General features: G+C 37.6%; 1 protein-coding gene across 22 annotated transcripts in view; it reads right to left on the bottom strand.

Moving 5' to 3' along the window:
• Positions 1 to 25,234, bottom strand: part of NRXN1 (neurexin 1) — a 1,113,724-nt gene that overhangs the window by 672,265 nt on the left and 416,225 nt on the right. For 13 of the 22 annotated variants that reach the window (XM_078056570.1, XM_078056572.1, XM_078056583.1 and 10 more), the window contains 3 exons: positions 4,986 to 5,287; positions 2,841 to 2,885; positions 1,637 to 1,798 (listed from right to left, as the gene is read on the bottom strand). In XM_078056570.1, the coding sequence (XP_077912696.1) occupies positions 1,637 to 1,798; positions 2,841 to 2,885; positions 4,986 to 5,287 (509 nt within the window). The remainder of the gene's footprint in view (positions 1 to 1,636; positions 1,799 to 2,840; positions 2,886 to 4,985; positions 5,288 to 25,234) is intronic. The other 9 variants (XM_078056577.1, XM_078056581.1, XM_078056587.1 and 6 more) reach the window with 2 other exon arrangements.

Below are 25,234 nucleotides of genomic sequence, written 5' to 3'. Positions count from 1 at the left end.
ATTTCATTCTCTTGGACTCCAAAGAGTATAACTCTGCCACACAATTTAATACCTCATCCCTCACAGTCTATTACACATTTCTAAGAGCTGTTTCAGTTTGTAAGCACCTCAACGGTTTGCACAATCTTCCATGGCAGGGACCCTAACAAACATTTCTGCTGGAACACTGTATATGACAGTAGTTAAGAGCACAACAGACTCTGACATCAGACTTCTTTGGTTAAGCTCTAGGTTTTAATAGTTGTTAGCTATTGCTAACAACTTGCTCAAGAAACTTACCTGCTCTGAAACCTAATACCTTGCCTGAAAAAATACAGATGATAAAATGACTACCTATATTGTGGAGATCCCTGTAAAGCTCTTAGGATAGCATCAGGCACAAAATAAGAGTTCAAAAAATGCCAGTGCTATTATTATAATAATGAAAATAATAATTATTTCATTATGCCCACAGAGCTTAGCAAAGTCCTGGGTCATACTACATACTTATAAAGGGTGAAAGTTATTCTCTGGGAGGCAGTCGATCCCTCCCACCACAAAGTATGGTTAAATTCAACTTTTCAGAACTGCATCTCCTTGGATTTGTTGAAATGAGCATTTTTAAATTCCTCTTAGGATTCTTCTATATCCAGCCACTACTGGGCCATGCAGTATGTTCGCATACACGGAGGAGAGGTAAGGGTATGATAAGCAGAGGCTGTTTTTCACTGATGCTTACCTGAATCAAGTTTATATAACTGGAATATTTTCTTTAGAATAAACCAAAGTATGTAACTGCTTACCAACAGCACCCATGGCTAATCACTCATAAATTCAGTGATTACACTTTACATTTTGGAGGTCTACACCATTAAACTGCAACCATACAATACAAGAGAAACTTCTGGTTCTAGCAGCCAAAAGAAACTGGGTTCTACCTGATTGAAAACAAGCAGCTTTTATGGAAAAAACATATTAATATAAGTTGAAATTCAAGGACTTCCCAATCTTTTTCTCCCAAAACCCTGACAAGTTCCAATTTTATCAAGATTTATAACAGATAAGGACAGCTGAGTAGGAGGGATGAAATTACTGGTATCTTTTAGCCTGATAGTTTTGCTCAGGTAAATATCAAGTGTGCTCATCAGATCACAAATGAAACAGCTTCACTTCCTTCGGAATATTTTTCAAACCTAAGAACAAAATTATTTCATCACACAGCCTCATTTTGTTTTTGTTTTATGTAACCTCTCTCGTATCCTAATTTTTTCTTCTTTTTTCCTGTAACGATCAAACAAGTCACCACTGTATTAAAAACACCTAAGACAGTTACGCAAAAATGAGTAAGGCATTGAACTTAACTCTAGATAAAGCCTTTCTTTGTTTCACTTTCTTTTATAGCTAATACACAACTGCCCATGCAGATCTTAACTGTGACTTACTTACAGACTACAAAAGAAGAGGCACTTCATTCCTTCATAATGTTCTATGAGCTGCCTCCCTCCCCCAATCCTATACAAACAACAGTAGAATATTCAATTTAAGGTTGTGCCATTTGACTCCGCAAACACTGGGTCTTCGGCAAAGGTCCTTTCAGTCCGGATCTGAAATGATGGGATCATGGGTTAGGGATGATTCTGGTGACAGTGATATTTACCTCTTTGAGACAGCCCATAAAGTTGTTACTGACTGGTGACCCTGGAAGGTCTGCTGTGCTGGGACTGCCTCCAACATAGAAAAAGTCATCAGACCCCAGCATGGTATAATCTTCTTGCGTGTAGCCCGTTGTGGTAAGAATCCCATCCACTGATATTGTCACCTAGATAACAAAGCACAGGGAAAGGACACGCTATACTCAGACCTAGATACTGTAATCCTGGGATATGCCTGTTTTGTGTTTTGTTTTGTTTTTTTGTTTTTTTCGTTTTGTTTTTTTGCCTTTTTTTTTTTTTCTGTTTGTTTGGTTTTTATTTTTAGACCTATGGCGGAACCCATTTTCATGTCTGTTTGAAGTTTATTCTTGGATTCTATTCAACTAGCCCTAAGCGATCTAAACTAGTTAGAGAGTTAACTGATTATTGAACTAGTGTCAGCATCATCCCTACTGCAACTCAAAAGTTATTTAGCAGACACAAAAATGGTGTTAGTAAAATGCTTCCTAGGTTAGTTTTGCTGGTGTACATATTAGTAAAGTTTAGTCGTCTGTTATTAACTAATCACAACGTGCACCTTGTTAACATAAAAGGCGCAAGCTATTTCCAGCAACGTCACTATTCGCACTATTGAGCAGCAGTTGTTCAGCATGCAAGTGCCTAAGTCCATGCCAAAGGGGAGGAAAGGCAAAACAACCCGTGGAAGCAGCACACGCGGATGTGCACATGCAGGAGGGACAGTACGTTTCAGAAAGGAAAGGAAAGAAAACGGGGAGAACCAAAGGAAAAAAACAAAAAACAAAAAACAACAAAAAAAACACAACTGCTTTGTGATGACGTAAAGATGAGTGGGTGTGGCATCTCCGACATTCCCCAGTCAGGTGTGCATGCCATGCATCATGAATGGTTGGAGACTGGCTGAGCTTGCGGTCACTCGGGCCAGCCACCATTTTGTCTTATCCGTGTTAACCACAGCTGGATGCAAAACGTTCGAAACGTTAACGATGCCCCTACAGGTGAGTTGGAAAACAGAAGTTGACAGGAACAGGTAAAAAATAAGAAGGTCAACAACAGATGAAAAGAAGGAGGTCAAAGTAAGCAGAAGAGTACCAACCGCAGTTCCTCTTTTGTTAATGATGTCTACAGTTAAAAGAAAGAAAGAAAACACACGGCAAACCCAAAATAAGAAACAATTAGAATGATATCTACCGAACAATGTAGTTTGTTTACCATAGCGTGTCCAATGCCTGAGTGCTTTGTGGAGAAGGGGGGAGAAAGGAAATTAAAAACTGTGAACAGAATAACGATCGTTACTTAAAAAATATGATGGTCTCTACCATGTTAGTACATTTTTTGATTCAGGTAACGGTTAGTAGAATGAAACATTCCATGAATGACATGTTAGTTATTAAGCATGTTAGTAACATAGAAAAAGGGCAAAAAAATTTTACAAGAAAAAAGCAGACTAACAAATAGGCCTCCCACAGAGGTAATATTTTTCCTGCCAGTATTGTTGATCACTTGCTACTAGATAGAAACAGACATATGGCAATGTTCCCTTTGTCTCCCTGAGTACATCTGACAGTCATTTACAAAGTCTATAAGGGATTCAAAGGCCTCAAGCTCATCAGCTGACCACTGCCGCCTTATGCCCGGAGGCGCTCCCTCCCCCACCCTGGCCCACCCCACCCCAGCAAATTCATAGGAATTGGTTGGCATTGCCCTGCTACTCAATTTTACAGCACACAAGGACTCCTCCTCAACTCCAAAACTTCCTTCGGTCATATTGATGGGCTTTAGGGTCACAGTTTACTGCAATGAAACAAAGCAAAGATCCTGACACATAGAATGAGTAGAATGGATTTGTTTTTAATCTGTCCTGCCACACATGCACCCCAGCTGTAATAACCACGGTTTCCTTTGAGCTACCAATTCGCAGTTTGCTTTGTAACCTGAGCAAAGGCAAATCTAGAAAGTGGGCTCCTCAAGCCCCACCCTTCCTTCTGCGCTTCTCTCAAATGAGCCTCCGGTCTCTTGGTGAGAATCTGAGAGAAAAAAATAAAAAAAGGAAAACCAAAGAGACAGACTTATAGGAAATCCATGGTCTCCTGCTGCACTGAGTTGGAGGGGGGGTGACTCTTTCCCAGGGCAGGTGTGAAGCATGCAGGGCCCCTCCCATGCCAAGAAGGCCTCTGAAAGGTCTTTGAGGATCTAAGAATCCTTCAGTTTTACTTGTCTGCCTTAGCTAGACTATGTCTGTACTCCCAAAATTCTTTTTTGCCTCAAGTTTGGAGAGTTTAAGCCTTTCAGAAGCGGGAAAGAAAAGGTTAGACGGTTAACAGCTCAGAAAGAGAGGGCTGTTTTAGTAAAGGAAAACCAGAGACAATCCGGTCATTCTGCAACTGTTCAGAGAAACAACAAATATGTTAAGGATATTAGTTTGAGATCAGCATGAACTGCAGGAAAATTAGTCACTGTCAACACTTAACAAAATGACACATTGTAATATAAAATTTCAAATAATAACCCAAACTTATAATGTTCAATATAAAAGGACAATCTATTCACTTCCATTTGTATATATAGGTATATATATATATACTGTAATAATATGCCTCAGTTAAAAACATACAGTATATGTGGACCCATAGATTTACTAAAGAATTGATATTTTCCTAGTATATAGACTCTTGCAAGATTTTTTTTTTTTTTTTAAATACAACCAAATAGAAATGGGCACCTAGAAGATGAACTGGTCTCTCCAGAGTCATTTGGGATTTAAAGTATCTGTGCTAAAAATAAAAAACGGCTTCATAAACAAACTCTTCAGGAGATGTACAGGCCCCCAAAGTCATTCTTTATGCCTCAGGGGCTTTTCTTGTCCCTGTTTCAGAGGTAGGGGTGGAGAGGGAGTAGGGATTGATACAATCCCAAATCACAAACACACTGATATTTTTACTACAAAAAAGGAACTGTGATTTAATGATCCCAATGTGCATGCTTCCAAATGATCACCATGAAAACTAGAATTTAAAATCAAACAAACAAAAAAAATAAAAAATAAAACACAACAAAATCACACACATCACAGGAAGGGCAGGTCGCAGGGATACCCTTGCACCCTCTGGGAAATTGTCATATGTCGCTGTATCAAAATAGCCTTTGGGCCCCCCAGAACTTTCTAGATATGCCCCTGCTCAAGTATGGCAGGAAGATTCATCTCAGAAGAAGAAAAATCTAATTTGTAAGCGACTCTGAGGAGCCCTATATCATGTTGTTAGGATTTTCAAGTACCACACGCACAGCTGTAGTGAGAAACAAAGCCAGTAACTCTCTTATCCACTGCGTTGTTACCTGACGCAGATTCCTGGTGACTTTCACATCATGCCAGGCATTATCATTAAACTTTCCATTCACGGGCTCCACTAGTGCTTCAAAGGCCCCTGATCCCAAATTAATGACCAGAGAGACAGCTCCATTTTTCAGGGCGAGATTGACATAATCAGCCGATTTCCCGGTATGAAGCATCAGTCCATTCCTCTGAAGAGTTTTAAAGGACAGAGTTATTTCATCGCTGCTGCTTTGAATGGGGTTTTGAGACAAGTCGTAGCAGAAGTATTCAGATCCCTTGAAAGTGGCAATATATTCTTCTTTTCCTAGGGGGAAACAGATATATATGTGCATAAGTAAAGAAATATACTATGTAGATCAGCAGACCTTAACAGAAACAAAATTAATCATCAGCCCCCCCAGATTAACTCTGTCTAATTAACATTCATGACAAGAGCCCCGTCAAACAGAGTCAAACGGTACTGTAGGTGGCAGTATATTTTTAATAAACCTCCTTAGCTATTGGGCCATCAATTGCAATAGCTAAAGCTGACATTCTTGAAAATTCAATTAATTTTTAAGTATCACTGCAAGAGCTCTGATCACAGAAAGCAGCTCTGTGATATCTCCAGGGCATGAATCAGGTACCATAAATGCATATTGGATGGTTCTACTCTGCTGGCAACAATGGGTTCCAATGTGTTTGCAACATTCTCTCCATCCAACTGAGGCGTTATTTTAATTTTCAGTGAGACATTTATATTCAAAGATCTTCTCAGTGAAGAGCCAAATATTTTCATCACTGACAAACCATAACAAATTATCTGGTAAGGGGAAAGCAAAGAAAAAAAAATAGAATTTGGTCTGGGAGTAAACAGATCTCCTAGAGAGCATGCGCATTTTGTTGTTGTTGTTCCCTCCTTGGATGGAGGGAGCAGTGATAGCGAGCTTAATGGAGTCTGCTGGATTGTTGATTCATTCCCTGATCTCACCAAGCAGATGGTAGGGCTGGCTTTTATGAGACTGGTCAAAATTCCAGCACATCATCATGGGAATAGCATGTAAATGAAGTCTCAACATTCTCTATATATCTGTCTTTATCATATTTACGAGTAACAGTGTGGGTCCCACAAGATGTCAGACAGATTAACCCAAAATGTGGGTATTTGGAAAGAGCAATCTTCTCCCACTGATTAAGTGAGTTTAACCAAAGGAAGAATGTAAGCCAAAAGCTTCCTCAACTTCCTAGGCAATGATGGTATTGTGCCAAGAAAAATGAAACAGTATGGTCTAGAATCAGCTTCTGATAAACTATAAACACAGAATTATACGTGATACTGGGGAATCTTACTCTGTTTTACTGGTAATATAGCCTCTCTACCATGTCCACAGGAGGGTTCATGCTGAAAAGGGGCTTACGCTTGGCAACAGGTTTTTACCTCAGGGCTATTTCATTTTTTTTTTTTTTTTAAAGATTTTATTTATTTATTTGACAGAGAGAGACACAGTGAGAGCAGGATCACAAGCAGGGGGAGTGGGAGAGGGAGAAGCAGGCCTCCCGCCGAGCAGGGAGCCCGATGTGGGGCTGGATCCCAGGACCCTGGGATCATAACCTGAGCCGAAGGCAGACGCTTACACGACTGAGCCACCCAGGCACCCAGGGCTATTTCATTTGATAGTGAAATAACTCCTGTCCTTGAATCAGAGCTCAAATCAAGGTCTCAACTCACCAGTGCCTGACGACCTGACTCTCTGGAGGCAGACGGTGCCACAAGGGGCTAGAGGTAGGCAAGGCATGGCACGGAGCTAGACAGTGAACACCTAGGGACTTTCACAAGGGTGTGCCCTAGAAGAAAAGTCACTGCCTACCAGTAAGTTTTTAGTGACCACTAGTGGTGAAGCCAAATCCATCACATTCTGAGGCAGAATCATAGCAAGGACAATAAATGCAAGCCAAACTAGAGGGTCCCTCCCACTCACACAGTCATAATATTGGTTGAGCACCTCCTAAGTGTTAAGCCCAGTACCGGTCTTTAGGGATAATGGAGTGGCCAAAGCTGACCTGATTCCTGTCTCTGAAAGTTGACAGTCCGGGTGTCTACTCCCCCGATCAGTTCAATATGGCAAGTGGCTTGATATTGGGAGCTAGCACAACCGAATATTTCTAAATATATGTACTGGGGGGTGGGGGGGAAAGTAGGTCGACATATGAAATTAGATCCTAGCTTGGCTACTTGCTAACTGCACTGGGGAGCAATTATGCCTCTTTTCAAATCTCAGTTTCTGAAATATGGTTAGTTATACCAGTCTTTCCAGATAAAATGAGATAATGCATGTATAGACATATGGCAAATTTGGTAGGCATTAGGAATGGTAGATGCCTTCCTTCTTGCCTGTCTAATGTAGTAATTGTGATAAATAATCTAAAACAAATAGCATATGTGAACTTCATTATGAAATCTAGAATATTATCTTTAAGGTCAGAACAAGGACGCCTACTATCAACATACTGTACTTGAAGTCCTAGGTAATGTAGGAAGAAAGGAAAAATATATGAGCATTATAAAGACTAGAAGTGAAAAAATCATATTAGTAAATATTATTGTATAAATTGAAAGACCAAAATAATCTTCAGAAAAGTACTGGGTTTAACAAGATATTTCAGAAAGACTGCAGGGTTCTATATACTGGGACAGTCGATGTTTTAAACATATATAAATAGATCTATAGATTTGATGAAATTCCATTAAAAATCTAAATGAAATTTTTAAATGAATGTGAAAAGCTGATTCTACAAGTTCTTTGGGAAAAACAACGAGCCTAAAATAGCCAAGCTATGTCAGAAAAAGAAGTAGAAGGAACTTTCTTGTGTGAAGGTGCACATTTATTAGAAAATTATGGTAATGAAGATAATACATTAGGATAAATGAAAAAAGGGGGGATAAAAATGATGAAACTAAAAATAATCCTAAGTCTACATGAAAACGATTTATATTAAGTCAGGCATTGCAGTTAAGTGAGCAGAGTATAGATTAGTCAATAAATGGTGCTGGGACAACTGGTTATCTATATGAATAAAGTAAAATTGGATCTCTACATCATCTACAAAAACCAATTCTCCATGCACGAAGGATATAAGTTGCTGAGGTAAATCTGTAAAATTTTTGTAGGACAAGAAAGTGAGATACTGAATTATAGAATGATTTATTAAATAGGCGTAAAAGGAACTAATAAAATATCAATACATTCAACCACATTAAAATTAGGAACACCTGTTCATCAATAATATCACAGAGAGAAAGAATCTAAATAAAAAAACTGGAAGAAAATAATTTTTTATTTATTTATTTTATTTTTTATTTTTTAAAAATATTTTATTTATTTATTTGACAGAGAGAGACACAGCGAGAGAGGGAACAGAAGCAGGGGGAGTGGGAGAGGGAGAAGCAGGCTTCCCGCTGAGCAGGAAGCCCGATGTGGGGCTCGATCCCAGGACCCTGGGATCATGACCTGAGCCGAAGGCAGACGCTTAACGACTGAGCCACCCAGGCACCCAGAAAATAATTTTTTAAAGATTTTATTTATTTATTTGAGAGAGAGAGAGAGAGAAAGAGAGAGAGTGAGCACAAGTGGGGTGAGGGGCAGAGGGAGAAGCAGACTCCCCATGGAGCACAGAGCCTGACGTGGAGCTTGATCCCAGGACCCTGGGATCATGACCTGAGCCGAAGGCAGATGCTTAACCAACTGACCCACCCAGGCGCCCCAAAAATATTTTTATACCATATTAAGAAGGACTACCACCCAGGATATGTGAAGCACTTTGATAAATCAATATGAAACAAGGGGAAAATAGGCAAAAGAAAAGCACAGTAATTTCACAGAATAAATGAAAAGATGCTCAATCCTAGGAGTCTTCTGGGGAAGGCAAAAACCAAATTATATTCAAATACCATGTCATAACGCTGAAATTGGCAAAAAAATGAAAATAAAAGAGAAAAATTCCAGGTTTGGAAAAGCCATGGATAAAAAGTAATTCTTACTTACTGCTGCTGAGAGGGCTGATGAGATGAAAATTGACCAACTGCAATAAGCACTATTTGGCATTATATAATCCCATGGGAATTTCTCATATTGTAAAGGTCTCAGTACTCAGAAAATGGTTGCCATAATCAATAGAGATAACGTTCCTAATTGCTTTCAATTCACTTCTCTCTGCTCATTGTTCTGATCCTTTGATGATAGGTAATCACATGAATTCCGGTTCATATATGTATGTACATACATTATGTATGTATCTGAAGATGACATTTGCAGAATTTTCATCCCCGCTGAATACTTAGAATTAGGTCTCTAAGCAGAAAGTTTTAGAGACCCTCCTCTGGCCCAACTCTTTAATTTACATTATTAAGAAAGTGAGCCAAGGAACAGACTCTTAACTATTGAGAACAAACTGAGGAATGTTGGAGGAGAGGTGGGTGTGGGGATGGGTTAAATGGGTGATGGGTGTTAAGGAGGGCACTTGTTGTGATAAGCACTGGGTGTTGTATGTAAGTGATGAATCACTAAAATCTACATCTGAAACTAATATTGCACCATATGTTAACTACCTGTAATTTAAATTAAAATTGGAGAAAAAAATTTTCAGACCCATAAAATTTAAATAACTATCAAAGTTCAGAAAGTGTGCCAGCGCTCTCTATTCTGTTCCATTGGTCTATCTGTCTGTTTTTGTGCCAGTACCATGCTGTCTTGGTGATCACAGCTTTGTAATATAGCTTGAAATCAGACAACGTGATGCCCCCAGCTTTGTTTTTCTTTTTCAACATTTCCCTGGTGATTCGGGGTCTATTTTGATTCCATACAAATTTTAGGATTGTTTGTTCCAGCACTTTGAAAAATGCCATTGGTATTTTGATTGGGATGGCGTTGAAGGTATAGATTGCTCTGGGCAGCATAGACATTTTAACAATGTTTATTCTTCCGATCCATGAGCATGGAATGTTTTTCTATCTTTTTGTGTCTTCTTCAATTTCTTTCATGAGTGTTCTGTAGTTCCTAGAGTATAGATCCTTTACCTCTTTGGTTAGGTTTATTCCAAGGTATCTTATGGTTTTTGGTGCTATTGTAAATGGAATCGATTCTCTAATTTCTCTTTCTACAGTTACATTGTTAGTGTATAAGCAACTGATTTCTGTACATTGATTTTGTATCCTGCCACATTACTGAATTGCTGGATGAGTTCTAGTAATTTGGGGGTGGAGTCTTTTGGGTTTTCCACATAAAGTATCATGTCATCTGTGAAGAGAGAGTTTGACTTCTTCTTTGCCAATCTGAATACCTTTTATTTTTTTTTGTTGTTGTTGTCTGATTGCTATTGCTAGGACTTCTAGTACTATGTTGAAAAACAGTGGCAAGAGTGGGCATCCTTGTAGTGTTCCTGACCTTAAGGGAAAGGCTCTCAGCTTTTCCCTATTGAGAATGATATTTGCTGTGGGTTTTTTATAGATGGATTTTATGAAATTGAGGAATGTTCCCTCTATCCCTATACTCTGAAGAGTTTTAATCAGGAAAGGATGATGTATTTTGTCAAATGCTTTTTCTGCATCGAGAGGACCATGTGGTTCTTCTCTCTCCTCTTATTAATGTGTTCTCAGCCACTTTGGAAAACAGTGTGGAGGTTCCTCAAAAAATTAAAAACAGAGCTACCCTATGACCCAGCAATTGCACTACTGGGTATTTACCCCGAAGACACAGATGTAATGAAAAGAAGGGCCATATGCACCCCAATGTTCATAACAGCAATGTCCACAATAGCCAAACTGTGGAAGGAGCCGAGATGCCCTTCAACAGATGAATAGATAAAGAAGATGTGGTCCATATATACAATGGCATATTACTCAGCCATCAGAAAGGATGAATACCCAACTTTTACATCAACATGGATGGGACTGGAGGAGATTATGCTAAGTGAAATAAGTCAAGCAGAGAAAGTCAATTATCATACAATTTCACTTATTTGTGGAACATAAGGCATAGCATGGAGTACATTAGGAGAAGGAAGGGAAAAATGAAGGGGGGGGAATCGGAGGGGGAGACGAACCATGAGAGACTATGGACTCCGAGAAACAAACTGAGGGTTTTAGAGGGGAGGGGGGTGGGGGGGGATGGGTTAGCCTGGTGATGGGTATTAAGGAGGGCATGTATTGAATGGAGCACTGGGTGTTATGTGCAAACAGTGAATCATGGAACACTACATCAAAAACTAATGATGTAATGTATGGTGACTAACATAATAATAATAAAAAAAAAGTGTGCCAGGAACCGAAGCAGACTCTGACTACCTTTAAATAACTAAATAACAAAATAACAAAGTTTGGGGGTGTAAAGAATTTTGGTTTAGTTGAAAGGCTATAGCATTTTATCCAAGTGACCCAATGTCATTTCAAATCAGCATAATTCACGATGCATCTTGACAAAGGATTCCTTTGCCAGATAATGTGGCAGACCCAAAGGGAAAAATAGTAAAACCAGTTTGCAATTCACTAGATGGCACACTTTGAAGTTATATGAATGTTGATGACATTTAACACTATGATGTTTCTATTACTTAAAAATGAAAATATCACTCTTTCTGTATTGTTTAATTTAAAAATTTAGGTAATTCAAATTGCATTAAAGGCAACCACATAACTCTTGGAAAAATTCAACGTACAATGTATCATTACCTCAAAAAGCCGTAAATAAGACATGCATCTAAACAGGAAAAATATTTTTGCTATGTTCTTTTTCATGAAACAATATGTATTCTATATAAAAATGCATAAATCATTCCATTTTCTAACACAAGAGGATTATATTTCCTCCAACTCTTCGTCTGTTGCTGTATAGTCTTTGTCATTAAATTTTGTGCTATGTCATATGCAAGTAAGAAGTAGCATAGTGAGTCATTATTTATGCTTTCCTGTTGAACATGTAAAGAATGGTTCTATTTCCATTTTAAAATACAAGTCCCAAATATTTTGTGCATTTCCAATATGTGCTAAAACAATAAACATCAAAAAGAAATGAAATACCAACAACATTTTTCACAAAACTAAAATTTGTAAGGACCCACAAAAGATCCCAAATAGCCAAAGCAATCTTGAGAAAGAAGAACAAAGCTGGAGGTAACACAATCCCAGATTTCAGGATATACTACAAAGCTATAATAATCAAAACAATATGGTACTGGCACAAAAGTAGGCACACAGATCAACAGAACAGGATAGCCCAGAAATAAACCTATGCTTATATGGTCAATTAATCTATGACAAAGGAGGCAAGAATATACAATGGGGACAAAGTGTCTTCAACAAATGATGCTGAGAAAACTGGACAGCTACATGCAAAAGAATGAAACCAGACCACTTTCTCATACCATACACAAAGATAAACTCAAATGGACTGAAGACTTAAATATAAGACCTGAAACCATAAAAGTCCTAGGAGAAAACATAGGCAGTATTTTAGAATGAAAGTGAGAGAGAGAGAGAGGAAGAAATTAGATTTACAGCAATACATATAGCAACAAATAATTTATATCCAGGATACATAAATGATTTATACAAACCAATAAGAAAAAAACTAGACAAATCAACAGAAAAAAAAATAGGCAAAATATATGAACAGACACTCGATGATAATAGGATATCCATATGAAAAGATGTTCAACTTTGTCTTCAGAGAAATCAACTTAAAATCACAGTAAAACATCAATACATTCCACTATGATGAATAAAACGACAAGACAAAACATACCAAGTGTTAGTGAAGACGTGGAGCAACTAGAACTCTCATATGTTACTGGTGGGAACTACTTTTTAAAACTGTTTGGCAGTATCTTTTAAAGCTGGATATCTGCATATTCTATCTTCCAGTAATTCCACTTGCAAGTATACATCCAACAAAAATTCACTCAAAGATGATCAGAGTAACATATCAGTATGTTTGTAGCAGCCCTCTGCATAATAACCTCAAATGAACACTACCAAAATGTTAATCAAGGGAATGGAAAAATGATTTGAGTTATAGTTATACAAAGGAACAGTAATGGAAATACATGATCTTCAACTACAAACAAAAATATGGATAAATCTCACAATAATAAGGTTAAGTAAAAAAGAAAAATGCCAGGGGTGCCTGGGTGGCTCATTCCGTTGAGCATCTGACTCTTGATTTCCGCTCAGGTCATGATCTTGGGGTTGTGAGATTAGCCCCATGTTTGGTTCCGCACTGGGCATGGAGCCTGCTTGCGATTCTCTCTTCCTCTCCCCCAGCCCTCCCCCACCTCTCTCCCTCTAAAAAAAAAAAAAGAAAGAAAGAAAAAACAGAAGATGCCAGACTTGAAAGAATACTTCTTATGATTACAATTATATAAAAATTTTAAAAACAAGCAAAACTAAACTCTACTGTTGCAAATGAAGATAATGGCTAGAGGAAGGGAGAACTAGTGAGGACACTGGAGGGCTAGTAATGTTCTGTTCTTTTTTTAAGTTTTTATTTTAATTCCAGTTAGTTAATATGGAGTATCATATTAGTTTCAGGTGTACAATATAATTATTTAACAGTGCTCACCACAATAAGTGCATTCCTTAATCTCCATCACCTATTTAACCCATACCCTCACCAATCTCCTCTCTGGTAACCATCAGTTTCTTCTCTATGGTTAACAGTCTGTTTTTTGCTTTGTCTCTCTCTCTTATTTTTTCCCTTTGCTTGTTTGTTTTGTTTCTTATATTCCACATATGAATGAAATCATATGGTATTTGTCTTTCTCTGACTGAGTTATTTTACTTAGCATTATACTCTCCAAGCTCCATCCATGTTTTTGCAAATGGCAAGATTTCATTCTTTTTTATGGCTAAATAATATTCCATTGCGTATACATACCACTTTTTCTTTATCCATTCATCAATCAATGGACACTTGGCTATTGTAAATAATGCTGCTATAAACATAGGGGTGCATGTATCCTTTTGAATTAGTGTTCTTTGGGTAAATACCTAGTAGAACGATTTCTATCTCATAGGGTAGTTCTATCTTTAACTTTTTGAGAAACTCCATACTGTTTTCCACAGTGGTTGCACAGGTTTGCATTCCCACAACAGTGCAATAGTGTTCCTTTTTCTCTACATCTTCACCAACACCTGCTGTTTCTTGTGTTGTTGATTTTAGCCATTCTGACAGGTGTGAGATGATACTTCAATGTAGTTTTGTTTGCATTTCCCTGATGATGAGTGATGTTGAACCTCTTTTCCTGTGTTTGTTGGCCACCTGGATGACTTCTTTGGAGAAATGTCAGGTCTTCTCCCCATTTTTAAATTGGATTATTTGGTGATACTAGCCCATTATTGGATATGTCATTTACAAATAACTTCTCCCAGTCCACAGGTTGCCTTCTAGTTTTGTTGATTGTTTCCTTCACTGTGCAGAAGCTTTTTATTTGATGAAGTCCCAATAATTTACATTTGCCTTTGTTTCCATTGCCTCAGGAGACATATCTAGAAAGAAGTTGCTACAATTAATGTCAAAGAAGTTACTGCCTGAGTTCTTTTCTAGGATTTTGATGGATTCCAGTCTCACATTTAGGTCTTTAATCCATTTTGTATTTATTTCTGTATATGGTGTAAGAAAGTTATCCCATTTATTTCTTTTGCATGTAGCTGTCCAGGTTTTGCAACACCATTTGTTGAATAGACTGTCTTTTTCCCATTGGGTATTCTTTCCTGCTTTGTGGAAGATTAATTGACTATATGATTGTGGGGTTTATTTTTGGATTTTCTCTTCTGTTTATTGATTTATGTGTCTATTTTTGTGCCAGTATCATACTGTTTTGATTACTATAGCTTTGTGATATAACTTGAAGTTATATGCCTCCAGCTTTGCTTTTCTTTTTCAGGAATGATTTGGCTACTCAGGGTCTTTTGTTGTTCCACACAAATTTTAGAATTGTTTGTTCTAGTTCTGTGAAAAAAGTTATTGGTATTTTGATACGGAATGTATTAAATGAGTAGATTGCCTTGGGTAGTGTAGATATTTTAACAATATTTGTTCTTCTGATCCATGAGCATGGAATGTCTTTCCATTTCTTTGTGTCGTCTTCAATTTCTTTCATCAGTGTTTTGTTGTTTTCAGAGTACAGGTCTTTCACCTCTTTAGTTAGGTTTATTCCATGGTAACTTATTATTTTGGGTGTAATTGTAAATGGAATTGTTTACTTAATTTCTCTTTCTGCTGTTTTATTATTGGTGTATAGAAATGCAAATATTTCTGTTTGTTGATGTATCTTGTGACTTTACTAAAATCAGTTGGCAATTTTTTGGTGGGGTCTTTCAGGTTTTCTTTATATAGCATCAAGTCATCTGCAAATAGTGAAAGTTTTACTTCTTCCTTACTGATTTGGATTTCTTTTATTTCTTTTTGTTGTCTGATTGCTGTGGCCAGCACTTCCAGTACTATGTTGAATAAAAGTAGTGAGAGTGGACATCCCTGTCATGTTCCTTAACTTAGGGGAAAAGCTCTGTTTTTCCCAATTAAGGATGATGTTGGCTGTGAGTTTTCACAAATCTTTATTATGTTGAGGAATGTTCCCTCTAACTCTATTTGTTGAGAATATTTATCATGAATGGATATTGAATTTTGTCAAATGCTTTTTCTGTATCTATTGAAATGATCCTTTCTCTTACTGATGTGATGTACCACATTGATTGATTTGCCAATGTTGGACCACTCTTGCATCCCGGAACTAAATCCCACTTGACTGTGGTAAATGATTTTTTTAAATGTATTGCTTAATTAGGTTAGCTAGTATTTTATTGAGAATTTTTGTATCTATGTTCATCAGGGATATTGGCCTATAGTTCTCTTTTCTAGTGGTGTCTTGTTTTAGTATCAAGGTAATGCTGGCTTCATAGAATGAATTTTGAAGTTTTCCTTCCTTTTCTATCTTTTGGAAATTTTGAGAAGAATAGGTATTAACTCTTCTTTAAATGTTTGGTAGACTTTACCTGTGAAGCCATCTGGTCATGGACTTTTGTTTGTTGGGAGTTTTTTGATTACTGACTTAATTTCTTTGCTAGTTATTGGTCTGTTCAAATTTTCTATTTCCTCCTGTTTCAGTTTTGGTACTTTATATTGTTTCTAGGAATTTATCCATTTCTTCTAGGTTGTCTAATTTGTTGGCATGTAATATTCTCTTGTAATCCTTTGTTTTCCTGTGGTGTTGGTTGTTATTTCTCCTCTCTCACTTGTGATTTTATTTATTTGAGTTCTTTCTTTCTTTTTGGTAAGTATGGCTAAGGTTTATCAGTTTTATTGATTTTTTCAAAGAACCTGCTCTTGGTTTCATCGATCAGTCCTATTGTTTTTTAACTTCTATATCATTTATTTCTGTTCTAATGTTTATTATTTCCTTCCTTTTGCTTTTTAGGTTTTGTTTGTTGTTCTTTTTCTAGTTCCTTTGGGTATAAGGTTAGGCTGTTTATTTGAGATTTTTTTTTTTTTTGCTTCTTGAGGTAGCCTGTATTGCTATAAACTTCCCTCTTAAAACTGCTTTTGCTGCAACCCAAAGTTTTTGGACTGTTGTGGTTTGATTTTCATTTGTTTCCATGTACTTTTTAAATTTCTTCTTTGATATTGTGGTTGACCCATTCATTGTTTAGTAGCGTGTTATGTAACCTTCATGTATTTGTGGTCTTTCCAGATTTTTTTTTCTTGTGGTAGACTTCTAGTTTATAGTATTGTAGTGAGAAAAGATGCATGGTATGACTTTGGTCTTCTTGAATTTGTTGAGGCTTGTTTTGTGGGCTAATATGTGATCTATTCTGGAAAATGTTCCATGTGCCCTTGAAAATAATGTGTATCCTGGTGTTTTAGGATGGAATGTTCTGAATATATCTGTTAAATCCATCTGTGCCAGTGTGTCATTCAGAGTCATTGTTTCCTTGTTGATGTTCTGTGTAGATGATCTGTCCATTGATGTAAGTGGGGTGTTAAAGTCCCCTACTATTATTGTAATTATTGATTAGTTCCTTTGTCCTTGTTATTAACTGTTTTATGTATTTGGGTACTCCTATGTTGGGTGCATAAATATTTGCAATTGTTATATCTTCTTCTTGGATTGTCCTCTTTCCTATTATGTGGTGTCCTTCTTTGTTTGTTACAGTCTTTGTTTTAAAGACTCTTCTGTCCAATACAAGTGCTATTATTTTGGCTTTCTTTTGACACCATTGGCATGGTAGATGTTTCACCATCCTCTCACTTTCAATCTGCAGGTGTGTTTCAGTCTAAAATGAGTCTCTTTAGGAACATATAAGTGGGTCTTATTTTTTTTTAATCCATTCTGTTACCCTATGTCTTTCAATTGGAACATTTAGTCTGCTTAGTAATGTTCTGTTCTTGATCTGGGTTTTGGTTATGTATGTGCTCAGACTGCAAAAATCACACAGCTATACACTGATGATACATGCACTTCCCAGTATTTATGCTATATTTCAATAAAATAATTTGAATTATCCAATTTAAATAATCTGGATAATTGAAAAAAAATTCATCTGACATAAGATTGTTGTCCCAATTAATAGGGTGATATGAGCAAGACAGTACTCCTACTAATGCTACTTTTATTAGTGAAAGCTAAAATAATAGCAATAGTAGTAATATCAAATATGTATGATTTAAAAACTTTTCAATGCATATTAATATCCCTTAATGCCATTTGCTCTTCAGAGCAACCTCACAACATTTAGAAAGAAATATATAGGCTGCATAGATACAATCATAATTGTTTGAAGGACCGTAGTTTAAAGGTGCTAATTGATGGATCAATGCCAAGGTGAAGGAAGTTTCTTTCATAATCACAGAAATGTTTTGATAGTAGAGAGACAATTTAAAAAATAAACTTAAAAATTGGAGTATTTTTCTAAAATTATATATTAATTTGTTTTAGTGTCGCTATACAATTGCAGGAAGAGATTGAATAGGATGCTATTGTACTGTAGTCCTATTCAGTTTTCATCCCTTCAATAATTTAGATAAAAATACAGTTTTTGCAGGGCGCCTGGGTGGCTCAGTCATTAAGCATCTGCCTTCGGCTCAGGTCATGATCCCAGGGTCCTGGGATCGAGCCCCGCATCAGGCGCCCTGCCCAGCGGGAAGCCTGCTTCTCCCTCTCCCACACCCCCTGCTTGTGTTCCCTCTCTCGCTGTCTCTCTCTCTGTCAAATAAATAAATAAAATCTTTAAAAAAAAAATACAGTTTTTGCTCATCTAATTTTCTGAGGGAAAGTTCGATGGAAAATTTGGAATTCTATAAATTCTTGTTATGCTGACTGGATGAGCTGACTCTGACAAAGTTAAATTTGATGGGAATAAACCTGAGTCCTATTTTCTGGTCCAAAACTACCCAACTGAACAAATAATATAGGCAACATGACTTCTCAGGCACAACAGATAAAACCAAATAAAGCAAAATCTTTGGAGGACTTAGAACATGAATCAACTGTGTGATAGAGAAACTCAAAAAAGTCCATGTAAGCATGGATTATATTCATGCAAGTGCTTAGAAGAGGGATGGCATGGTCTTATATTTTAGTGCTGGTCTACTCACATCTGTTATACTCCTACTTGGTCAAGCTAGAATATGTTTCACAGTATATGCTGAAATGATGAAAGGCTTCTAGATTATATAAGGAAATACTGAAATCTCTCTTTAAAAAAATTAGGGGATATATGACAGCATCTCCAAATATCAGAAAGAATGTCCCTTAGAAGAGTAATTCCATTTTGTGTGGAATCAGGGTGTAAATAGAATCAAAGCATAAAAGCTATGGGATAATATATGTCAATATAGGGCGCCTGGGTGGCTCAGTTGGTTGAGCGGCTGCCTTCGGCTCAGGTCATGATCCTGGAGTCCCTGGATCGATTCCCGCATCGGGCTCCCTGCTTGGCAGGGAGTCTGCTTCTCCCTCTGACCCTCCCCCCTCTCATGTGCGCTCTCTCTCTCTCATTCTCTTTCTCTCAAATAAATAAATAAAATCTTTAAATATATATATATATATATATGTCAATATAATGAAGACTTTCTCAGAGAATTGTCCATACGTAGAATACTTCATTTGATAGTAAACCGATTTCTCATCACAAAAAGGACTTAAACATAACTGAACCACTTAATTGGGTATGATATAAGGTTTTCAATCTTTGAAGGTTAGACTATAAATGGATCGATTTCAACACCAAGAATTTCTACTTTATAGACAAGAATGTTAGACAAAGAGAGGTGAAATGACTTCCAAGTTCACAGAGAAATTGATTCTCAGGATAAAGCCTCTTCACATAGCCTATGCATGGGGCAAAAATCTCATTAATTTGGCCCTTTGTTTCCACATTTATCAAATTCAATGAGCTTCTTCACTAAGTGAAGGACCTGCAAGGGAATGACCCTACCTCTTAAGGACAAAGATGCCTTTGGGCAGAGAGAAGTCACGCTGACCCCACTTAGATGAGGAATGTCAGGTCTTTTATGTATGCCAAAAACATATCCTATGCTATTGTTTTTGATTATCTTGCTTTTCATATGCGCAATCCCAAATTACACAAGTTTTTAAGGTTTTACTATATTAATGTGATTCTAAGATTGTGTTCAACACAAACTAGAAACTAAAGTCAACATGTGAATTTAAAAAAACAAAAAAAACCCAGACATTTGAGTGAGACTTATTTCATTTGTTTTATTACTCTCCAAGTCAAATACACAAGAATATTGTGCCAAAACATCCTTGACTAAACAAAGGTACACACTAGAAGTTTACATGATTAAATTAAATAATAAGCCTGGCTGTCTGACTTTAAAGATAAAACAAGTTTAGAAAAACAGAAAAAGGAAAGTCTGATAATTGAAAATCGCATCAAGTTAAATTCTGTCCCTAAGAAGCATAATAGAAAGCAGCATCATTTTATTTGCCACAATCCTATGTAATTTAAAAGTTAAAACAACCAGTTGATCACTATAAGGAAAAATAGCATGACTTTATTTTATTTATTTATTTTGTTTATTTTTTTAGAGAGAGAGAGAGCATGCACATGAGAACTGGTGGGGGAGGGGCAGAGGGAGAGAGAGAATCCATGCCCAGCGTGGAGCCCAATGTGGGTCTCGATCTCACAACCCTCATATCATAACCCTGATATGACCTTGAGATCATGACCTGAGCCAAAATCAAGAGTCAGATGCTTAGGGGCCCCTGGGTGGCTCAGTCGTTAAGCATCTGCCTTTGGCTCAGGTCATGATCCCAGGGTTCTGGGATCAAGCCCCACATTGGGCTCCCTGCTCGACGGAAAGCCTGCTTCTCCCTCTCCCCCTGCTTGTGTTCCCTCTCTTGCTGTGTCTCTCTCTGTCAAATAAATAAATAAAAATCTTAAAAAACAAAAAGAAGAGTCAGATGCTTAATCAACTGAGTCACCCAGGTGCCCCAAGTATTACCTTAAAGGAAGAGTAGTTCGCTCTTTCCTTACATTTTCTACCTGATTCAATGTTGTAAATCATTCCAAAATTCTCAAATATGATTCAATCTATGTAAACTCTGAGGCTAACTTCCATTATTTGCAGCAAGAATTCAAGCTTTATAAAATACTCATCACTCAAGATTTTATTTCACTTTAGGTACACCTCAAAGCAACCAATCTGGAAATAAGTTGCCAAGCATCTATCAGGTAACCCCCCCACCCTGCAAAAAGAGGCACAGTCTTAATGATGATATATTTGAGGTCATTAAATACAAAAGCTAAAGAAGACCTAGATATTACTCAACACAAGACCTTTATTTATTAGATGAAGAGAGTGAAGATCCAACAGATAAAATTATGGTCACATAACTAATTGGTGTAGAATCAAAATATAATCCTTGCCCTCTTGAGTCCAATCTCATGGTCTTCCTTATTTCCCAGATATTGTCATGAAATGAGTCTCTTATTCAGGACCAAAAATTAAATACAGCTTAAACTTGAACATATTTTTCCAAAAGAAAATAGGACACAGTCCAAAACTCTAGTACATTTTTCCAATCCTATCGTGCAACTGATTTGCATTTGCTTAAATAACTGCAGGTGCTGGGAACCAAAAGCCACTCTATGCCTGTCTGGGCTGATGACCAATCAGTTCTGCATGGATCATATGATACACAGGGACAGTAATAAACAGATACTCTGGCATTCACCAGGTATGCAATATTGCAATGTCTGGGCCTGTCTCAGGCTCAACTCCAACAACTGAATCTATGACAACTAGACTCTATCATATTATAACCTGGACAAAATCTCAGTTTTCTCATCAGTAAATGCAAGCAATAAAATGTTTTCTCATCAGTAAATGGGGGGGGGGGCGCTATCTGACAGGGTAGTTGTGAGGATTAAATAATATAATGTACGTGTAATGAGTTTATTAAAGAGTCGCAACCCACAGCATATATTCATGGTATATAAACATGAAAGAGTATTTATTTATGTATTTATGCAAAAACAGTCATTTTTTTCCTCCATCTCTTATTATTTTGGGCAGAATCACTGAATTTCTGGTCACTACGGGTTATCAAAAACTCAGGCTAATTTATAATTTTAACCTAAGATTTGATGTAATTTTCATCCCTTATCTCATAGTTTTGAATTGAGGGGGCGGGGAGGAAGAATGTGGTATAGTGCTAGGCATCTTCTTACACTCTGCCTTCTTGCATTTTCTAAATATTGAGACAGAGAGAGAGAGAAGAAGGAGGGGCTTGGGGGGCAGAGAGAGAGAGAGAGAGCAATAGCGAGACAGCATGACGAAGAGAAGGACAGGGAGGGAGAAAAAGAGAGAGAGAAAGATCAGTTCTCTGCCCCAGCAAGTGGCCTTCTTGTGAGTAATACTGGCCAGATGGCTCAAGCCCCAGCCTATGTGGAGTGTCTGTTTGACCCATAGAATCTTAGGTATCCTGGCTATACCAAATGCTGAATAGCCAACTCTTTTTACCTTGCTGGTTCCCTTCTCCCCTCCTCAGAAAGGCACAGGGCAGATCAGCAAGTGTGATGCATACACTGCCATGCATCAGGAACGTAGAATACTAGCTTGCCTTTTTTTGCATAATCAGGTTCTACACATGATTCTATAGTAGTCTCTTCTCCCAGTTAAGCTGGACAAAGGAAGCACACTTCTCCTTGAACAGTACATTTTCAGAGTACCTATGACCTAGTGGCTCCTTTTTCCCTCTAACTGCCCCATCCCCCAATGCTTAGGTGGACAGGGATGGTGGGAGGTGGAAAGTGTGTTAGGAGTGGTGAGAGGGTCAGTTTTGCTGTCTTGTAGTAAGTGCTGAGGGAGACAACTAGCCAGTGTTGAGAGGTTCACTTTATAGTGGAGGTTACTTAAATTCTTTTGTTTCAGGGGGCTCTAGTCAACAATTCTATGAGGAAGATGTTTCCTGAACATGCAATTGTGTACACAGTCATCCCTGGCATATGGTGGGGAATCGGTTGCTAATTATTATTAACATTATTATTAAAGACAGGGGCGCCTGTGTGGCTTAGTCAGTTAAGCGTCTGACTCTTGGTTTCAGCTCAGGTCATTATCCCAGGGTCGTTAGATGGAGCCCTGCATCAGGCTGCCAGCTCAGCTTGGAGTCTGTTTGTCTCTCTCCCTCAGCTCCTTCTGCCCCACCTCTCTCTCATAAATAAAAATAAAATCTTAAAAAAAAAAAAAAAAAAGTAACTACTACATTTCAAAGGACTGTCTAGCTGTTAAAAACTGAGCTTTTTACCAATTCTTTTATTAACCAGAATATCATTAATCCCAACACCCTAATTCCAGGAAAATTTTGGTTAGTTCAGGTTCATGGAATAAGAAAGATATGGAAATATTACAAATGGCATAAAGGAAGAAAAAAATGTCTCTATTGATGGTTTACCCTTTTAATCAGGTCTGTATCTAGATGACTTGTAAGATGATCTCATGTGATGTTCGTGATTTTTTGTTATTTTTATTTTTCATTCTCTTAGGGAAGCACATTGGGCTAAGAATCAGGAGACCTGGCACACTGGTTTCCACTTGGCCACTTTTCAGCTGTCTGCCCCTGGCCTCCTCCCTTAGGCTCCATGCACCTCATTTTCCTTCCTGGCAAAGTCACAGAACTGGACTAAGTGCTCTTCAGCATTTCTCTCAATTCTAAAATCCTGTGGTTCTGTAACATTCTTGATTTATTGAGTCACTGTTTCATTGATTCATTCAATAAACATTTACTGAAGCCCAACTCTGTGCCAAACCCTATTGCTTTCCTGCTGTCAAAATCAGGCAACATGCTAGAGTTAAAATGTCTTTAAAGATTTCTGATGGCTGCTACTTTTTAAAAGGAACTTTCTATAGCAACCTCTGTCTCTTTGGGCTCCGAGGGCTAGCTGTCTTCTTATTCTGTAAGGACTGAAAATTTTAGAAAAACAAAGGGGCATGGGAAGGTATTCTATTCACAATATCAGAAATAAACTTTCTATTCTGATCACCTTTTTTCCTTAGCCCAGAAAAGAACACCTTCAACAGATTTTCCAGTCCTATGTATGCTGGGGTGTTAAAAGAATGTATTTGATAATTTCCCCCATGTTTAAGGTATTTTTCCATATAAGGGCAATCCCTGGAATAATAAAATATTTTAAGAGAAAGTTTATATTACTTACTAAAAGTTTATATGAATTAACTTAGGAATATGCATACTTCTTGAATAAAAGTATGGAAGAATCCATCAACAATGACCAATGTTAGTGTTTTCTTATGGATAGAGCATTAAAATGTGGAGTTAGGAGCCCTGGGTTCAGTTCCCTACTTTGTTGTTAGTGCTACATAACCATGGGAAAGTAAATGTAACTGAGTCTGAGTTTTCTTCAGTAGAATGACTGTAGTCATGCTATCACACCACACTTCCAGATTTCTTAAAAATGAGGATCTGTAATATAATGATTATGGAATTAATACTATTAACTATATACTGATTCTTCCATAAACTCCCTTCATCCCATCTATCATACCTGTGTTGAAAGCATCGTAAATCTACACTGTCTACTTCAGTACTTCTCATCCCAGGTTCCTCATCTGATTTGCCTACTATTTTCTCAATTCTCCCAACGATGGTACAAAACTAGCATCTTTCTAGATACATAGAGAAGTTAGTTCATTAAGTACAATGAATTCCTTAGGACTTTATTCTCTTCCCAACACCAGCAGAGTTCTAGCCTAAATGTAAACACAAAGAATTTAGCAGAAAGATTTTGGGAGTAGCTCACAGAATAAAGGAATTATTGACCCACAAAGTTTTGGAAAGGAAGGAGCACAGGGAAGATGTAAGCTCCTCACAGCAGAGTTCCCGGGGTTGTGTCACTCATATAACACAACAACACTGAACCTCAGACTCAATACTAACTCCTTTCCAGTTCTGAACTCCCCAAAGGGGATTAACTGCAATTAGTTCAGCTTGTGTTAGTCAGAAGTCTTTGCTCCAGATCAAACTTTTATGATCAGAGTCGGGGGAGGGAATGGCCAGGTTATTAAACATGGACATTGTGAGAAGACTCATCCATTAGCACTTGACATTATCAACCAGTTGGTCTTGTGACCTAATATTAAAACAGCTCCCTTCTGGAGTGGGAGATACAGGCTTCCAGTTATGGAATGAATGAATCACGAGCAGTGAGGGTACAGCATAGGGGATACAGTTTAGAGTAGTGTAACAGTGTTGTATGGTGACAGATGGTAGCTACCCTTGAGGTGAGCATAGCACAATGTATAAAGAAGTTGAATCACAACATTGTACACCCAAAACGAAGGTAACATTATGTGTCAACTATACACTTCAATTAAAAGAAAAGAGTGTCCTTCTTAGGAGGTAGATAATTATTACAATTTCCTTTTTTCATTTTACCTACGATATAAACTTAGTCTTCAAGTCCAATGTGAAAAAAAAAAAGTGGACATTGGCTGATTTGTGACTTTTATTTGAACTCTGAAACTTCATCAGAAATCTCAGTGAATCACAGAATTGTAAACTTTAGAGGCGCCTGGGTGGCTCAGTCGGTTGAGCATCCAACTCTTGATTTCGGCTCAGGTCATGATCTCAGGGTTGTGAGCTCGAGCCCTGCATCAGGCTCTGCACTAGGTTTGTAGCCTGCTGAAGATTCTCTCTCTCTCTCTCCCTCTCCCTCTGCCCCTCCTCTCTCTCTCTCTTTCCC

Source organism: Halichoerus grypus, chromosome 10 (assembly GCF_964656455.1).
Source record: "Halichoerus grypus chromosome 10, mHalGry1.hap1.1, whole genome shotgun sequence".
Lineage (NCBI taxonomy): Eukaryota > Metazoa > Chordata > Mammalia > Carnivora > Phocidae > Halichoerus > Halichoerus grypus.
The sequence above is the reverse complement of the archived record's forward strand: the minus strand, read 5'-3'. Positions and strand labels throughout refer to the sequence as shown.